The sequence below is a fragment of the Lissotriton vulgaris genome, chromosome 2_1 (assembly GCF_964263255.1).
Source record: "Lissotriton vulgaris chromosome 2_1, aLisVul1.2, whole genome shotgun sequence".
Lineage (NCBI taxonomy): Eukaryota > Metazoa > Chordata > Amphibia > Caudata > Salamandridae > Lissotriton > Lissotriton vulgaris.
Window position 1 is genome coordinate 1465789550 of NC_141687.1, and position 6000 is coordinate 1465795549.

At 49.0% G+C, this 6000-nt stretch overlaps 1 protein-coding gene across 1 annotated transcript in view; it reads left to right on the forward strand.

Moving 5' to 3' along the window:
* The window catches only part of LOC147732761 (uncharacterized), a 503177-nt gene extending 501366 nt beyond the window's left edge, over positions 1-1811 (forward strand). The window contains exon 10 of the mRNA XM_086957325.1: positions 886-1811. Within this exon, the coding sequence (XP_086813451.1) occupies positions 886-1589 (704 nt within the window). The 3' untranslated portion in view covers positions 1590-1811. The remainder of the gene's footprint in view (positions 1-885) is intronic.
* Positions 1812-6000: the final 4189 nt, after the last annotated feature.

The following is a 6000-nucleotide window of genomic DNA, read 5'->3' on the forward strand; positions in this document are numbered from 1 at the left end:
ATTTGCCCTGTACTAGGGCTAAATAACATTGTTTTTGAGCCAGGAATCTAACCAGTAACGACTGCTGAACGGGGGTTGTGGGGGGTGGAGGGGGAAATGAAAAATAAAATAAAAGGTCTTACCTGGGTTCTGCGTGCCGCCGCCTCTCCTCTGTTGTCTTCTCCGTGCCACAACAGGAAGCAGACAGCCTCCCAGAATTCCCTGCCAAATCACAACGATCTAAGCGCCATGGTTCGGTGCTCAGATGGGGACAGGTAGGCTGTGCATGTTCCCCACCAGGCATGCAAAGTGCGCAGGAATATTTGGCTGGCCCTAGAGGGGCGGCCAAACCGACCTGCACACTTAAGAGTGTGCTTAACACTCTGCCCTGCCCCTGCTTTGGCCAGCCCAGCTTCACCCGCACCTAAGCAGGAAGGACAACTAAAATGATAATAACATTAGTGATTATCATTTTAGTTTTCCTTTTCAAACTGCTCACAGAGCAGTGAGGCGATGCTCCTCCGCCTTAGCAGTGGAGCCGCCGCTGAATCGAATACCCTGTAGATAAGAAGGCTCTCTGTCCAAAAGGCTATCCCGGCGCTGCTTCTCCATGGCTTTAACAGGCTGTATGCTGATCTACGACCGCTGCAGAATTTTATATATACAGTCTTTCAATGTCTCTTTTGATTAATCTGTTAACAGCCATTTACGTTTTTACGCCCATTTATTTAAGCATGTGTTTGTTTCAGTTCTACCATGGTCCCCTGATGCATCAGTTTAGACTATAACAGTTGTCTGTCTTTGAGGCACTGTACAAGCCTCCACATAGCTTGGCGTAAAATTATCCTTCTGTGCATTTCACCCATAGAAAGCTGACATTGTTTCATCTTTATTTTAAACCTGCAGGTAAAGAAGCCAGTAAGGCAAAAGAAGAAAATTCTGCAAAATGTAATGAAAAATTGAGATTCTGCAAACCGCGGACAAAAAAGAATGAAGCAAACTTAGTCCAGAATGCTTATGATCCAAAGCCTTTTTTAAGTGTAATGCAATCAGGAGGGGATGAGGAAATGAAAGAAGAAACATCTGCAGAGTGGCAAAGTATTTTCAGTCATCCTACCTATTCCAACTCACATCAGGTAGCACCGCACGTGCAGGCATCAGAAGCATACAATAAATGTGAGGGGGCTTTGAGCAATAAAGACAATGTTCCATGTAAGTCAGATGCACTGCAAACCTTTAGACCATACAGTTATACTCAAAATCTGAAAATAGCTCAGAGGAACAGTCATAGTGGTTATCAGCGCACACATCAAGGAAGAAGAAGGCACACATGTACTGTGTGTGGAAAAAGCTTTACAGCAATATCAAATCTTATAAAGCATGAAAGAATACATACTGGTGAAAGACCTTTTCATTGCACTATCTGTGGAAAAAGCTTTAATCAACTTGGTGCTTTGCATAGACACCAGAAAATGCATACAGGCGAAAGACCTTATCAGTGCAACATATGTGGAAATCGCTTCAATCGAACAGACACTCTCATGAGACACCACAAAAGACATGAAAAGATGCTACAAAAATGTGAGCTTGATATGTTGGAAATAGTCTAAATTATTTCATTCTAGATACATACTGGGAACACAGGTTTGTATTTGTATTTAACTCTGTACATATTATAGAAGACAGTCCATGAGGTCTTAGAATGTGGCTTGGTTACATAAAATAATCATGAGACTCGTTGTTTGTACAGTACAATGGCAATATCTAACACATATTTACAAATTTCAGCATGTGCAAGATAATAAAACACAGAAGGCTGAGGTTGAAAATCACATGACTGTTACTATAGTAAGAGGGCTGTTACTTTCGTGCTTTCTGTGTTAGCCTCACTTTGCTACTTGGTTTTAAAGCGTTTTTTTTTCTTCAATATTTTATTTTCATTACTGCATTTTTATAACTGTACTTTCTACTGCTATCTATTTTAGCCGCTCTGCCTCTGCTGCTTTTTTTTTTAAATATTTGGGCCACCTACCTTGTTGGAACACTCTTGACTCTCCGGTCCACCGCCGTAATACCTCCATTTTTGTGGAGAGAACCAAGGGGAGATTACAGCCACCAGTGCCTACTCACTTCCGGACCGTCCGCCATCTTGAAAGTTAGCGCTCCAGTCTTTAGAACTCCCATCCAATAAATGGCAAGATGGAACAGAGTGTGCAGCGTATGCGTGCAGCAGACGCGCCACTGGTGCGACGAAGGCAAGCCCCTCGGCGCCCGTTCACGGCAGGCTGGGGCCAAGGGAGAGAACCCCTGTCCATTTCAGGAACGATCAGTCTTTGAGATATTCAGCGGAGCACATAAAAGAATTGGAACCACTGCTCCCAAAATTATGCTACCACACTCTATCTACTGAGGTAAACACATTGCGGTGCACCCACTGCCCGTTTAAATTCACCACACTGATGGTAGGTCCCAGGAAAGAGCATAAATTAAAGTTCCCACTCATTAACTGTAGGTAACTTAGTAAGCATAATATTTACATTGATGATTATATTGCAGATAATCAACCTGATGCCATGTTCCTTACGGAAACATGGCTGAATGAGGCTGCCGCCCGAGATACTACAAGCTCTTCCTCAGGATTATGGTATCCTCAGACAGGACCGCCCTATTAAGAGCGAAGGAGGAATAGTGATTATTTACCAACTATCCCTAAAATGTACTATGGAAAAATCCTATATTGCTAATAGTGAAGGAATTTTCTTTACTATAACGTCAGCTAAGGATCACACACAGTCATTGGCTTTCTAATCTATGGACCCCCAGGCCCGTCCACAGATTTTATTTCAAGCCTTGTTGAAACAATGGTGCAACACGCTACGTTAAAACAATCTGACTGTTCTGGGCAATCTAAATTTACACTTTGACGAGCACACTAATAGTGAGGCGCAATTCCTATGTCAAGAATTAGCTGCCCTTCAGTTAGAGCTTAAATCCACTCAAGTGATATGCAATCAACTTTTCTTTTCTTGGTGAACAAACATAAACAAAGCAATACTAGGCACACACCCCCACCTCCCCCCCCCCCGAACCCGCCCTCCCAAGTCGCACTAAGTCTGTCACACATCCCCTACATGTAGCACACCCAAATGACTGCACGTGTGTACCCGCTATCATGGCCCCTTCATTCCACCTCCGAAAGATCTTCCAGTTCCACCTGCGGCTCAAGCCACAGGCCCCTGAAATCAGACCAGCGCTTCCAAATTCTATAATGCTTTTGTGGGCATCCTCGGGCTACAAAAATCGGCTGCTCCATCCCCATACAAAAGTCTAACCCTCTTTTCCATGCCACCACAGAAGGGGCCCGCGGATCCTTCCACGCTCTGGCCACGTCCCTTTTTGCCAATGTGAGGCCCAGCCGCAACAAATGCCTCTTGTAGACGTTGCCGCACACCCCTTCCATCACATGCAATAAGACTAACTGCGGCGTACGGGGGAGCTCCCACCCCAGAACGTCAGACAAGCAGGCCAGCACCCCCCTCCAGAACCGATCCAGAGAGCCACAACTCTACACCGTGTGTATAAACATCCTCACCTCCCGGCCACATCAGAGACAGTCCGGGGATGCGATCAGTCCCGCCCGCCATAATCGCTCTCTAGTGAAGTAAACTCTATGTAGGTACTTAAATTGGATGAGCCGTAGGCGCATCCCTATGGCTGCACCCCTGGGGGCTGCCAGAGCCTCCCTCCAATTCTCCCACGTCCTCCTCCCAAGTCTCCCAGAGCTTCTGCAATGTGGGGGAACAATGTGTAACTAGTAACTGGTATATGCGTGATATCTTTTTTCTCTCCAAATCACCCATAAACACCTTCGCTTCCAGAGGGCTAAACTCGGGGAGGGACTCCAGGCCCTCAAGGCTAGGGGCGAGGGCATGACAGAACTGAAGGTATCTAAAAAACTGAGAGCGAGGCATGCTAACTTCCTTGCAAATATCCTGAAAAGACTTAAGCTTCGTGCCTGATAAGACATCCCCTAGTGTCAAAATACCAATGCTGTCCCACCCCCGGAAGCCCTGTAGCGTCACTAGCCCAGGTAGCCGCCCATTGTGCCACAGGGGGGTTTCACCAGTCAGGGTTTTCCACTAGCCCATGCGGCGCAGAGCCTGCCACCAAATCTGAAACACCACCTGCGTGACCGGTGGCAGTGTGTTCCTCAACGGCACCGTATAGCGAATGGTGTGCAGCGTGTGGGACCCCATAAGGTAGCGCTCCAGGGCATACGCCGGGTGCCCCCTGTCTCCATACCACCACTCATTTCAAGACTAGGAGGTGAGAGGCCTGATAATAGGACAGAATATCAGACATCGCCAGTCCACCACAATATGTAGATAAAAAGCAGGTGCGCAGTGCTACCCGTACAGTGCCCCCCTCCCAGGGAAACTGTCCCAGTACAGAATTTACCTGTCTGAACCATTGAGGCGGAATGTGGTATGGATTGTTCTGCGGTTGGTACAGCAGCCTGGGGAGGGCCACCATTTTAAAAAATTGCCGACCTGCCATAGATCGTCAGTGGCATACAGGACCATGTCTTGAGATCCGCCCGGCGCTAAATTCCGCTCCCAGGAGACCGTACCTCAGATAAAAACACCCCCAGGTATTTAAAGCCCCCCACCGCTACTTGAAGTGTAGACGCCCACTCCCCCACTCCGGAACGCTCTCCCAACACACATAAGGTGGACTTGCGAGGGTTCATATATAGCCCTGATGTTTCTCCGAAGATATGCATAATTCGCAGGAGGCGTGGCCCGACCTTTCGAGGTCTGTAAGGAAAAACAGGACATCCGCGTACAGCGCGATCCTATCGGACGGTCCCTGCGCCCACTCGAACCCTCGCAGTTGCGCATCGATGCGCACCCATGCTGCCAGCGGCTCCATTGCCAGGGCAAAGAGGTATGGCGAGAGAGGACAGCCCTGCCGGGTACCACGCCAGATGGAAAATCTGGAGGATATGGCCCCTGCTACTCGAACCGAAGCTGTCAGATCCGTATATAGAAGCCGCAGATAAGAGAGGAAGCAGGGCCCTAAGTTAAGCAGTGGCAGGAGCGCAAACAGATAGACCCAGCTCAGTGAATCAAATGCCCTGTCCATATCCAGTAGGAGAAGTGCTGCCTGTTCCCCCGTACTCCGAACCACCGCCACATGCGCTCGCCGGATGTTGTGTCTGGTCGCCCTCTGGGGCATAAAGCCAGCCTGGTCTGAGTGGACAAGCGCTGCGATATGAGGTAGAAGCCGGTTTGCTAATGCTTTGGCTAAGATTTTTGCCTCCACATTTAAAAGAGAGATTGGGTGGTAGGATGCGTGATGCTCCGGGGGCCTGCCCGGCTTGTGGAACACCACCACTTCAGCGTGTCTCCAATATGGAGGGAGGCAACCTCGTTCCTTGGCCTCTTCCAAGGCCGCCCTATAGTGCGCATCCAGCTGCAGGTGATACTTCTTTAAAAATTCCCTAGGGAACCCATTGGGTCCGTGAGCCTTTCCTGTATTAAGTTCGCCTAGGGCTGTGCCCAGCTCATCAGTCAGCGGGAGCTCAAGGCGCTCTCGCACCTCATCCAACACCGCATGAGGCGGTAGGTCAGCGATAAACTTGTCCACCACATCTTCATGGAGGCATTTATTCGGGCATACAAATCTGCGTAATGTGCAGCGAAGCCCTCCACTAACTCTTTCGGATCTGTAATCAAGGCACCCGCACCGTCCAGTATCCCTGGCAGGGTCTGTGATTGGAAGGCGCCCTGACACAGCCGGTGCAACATAGTTCCCGATTTATCCCCCCACTGATATATCCTGCTACGCGTCGCAAGCCATATCTGCCACGCCTCGTCTATCAGCAGAGAGGCATAGGACTGCTGCGCCAGGAAAAGTTGCCCCACCGCTTGACCCTCACCCTCAATGCTGCCCCGACGCTCCAGCGCCGCAATCTCAGCCTCAGCCCATACCAATTTCCGCCCTGCGCCTCTTCCGAGC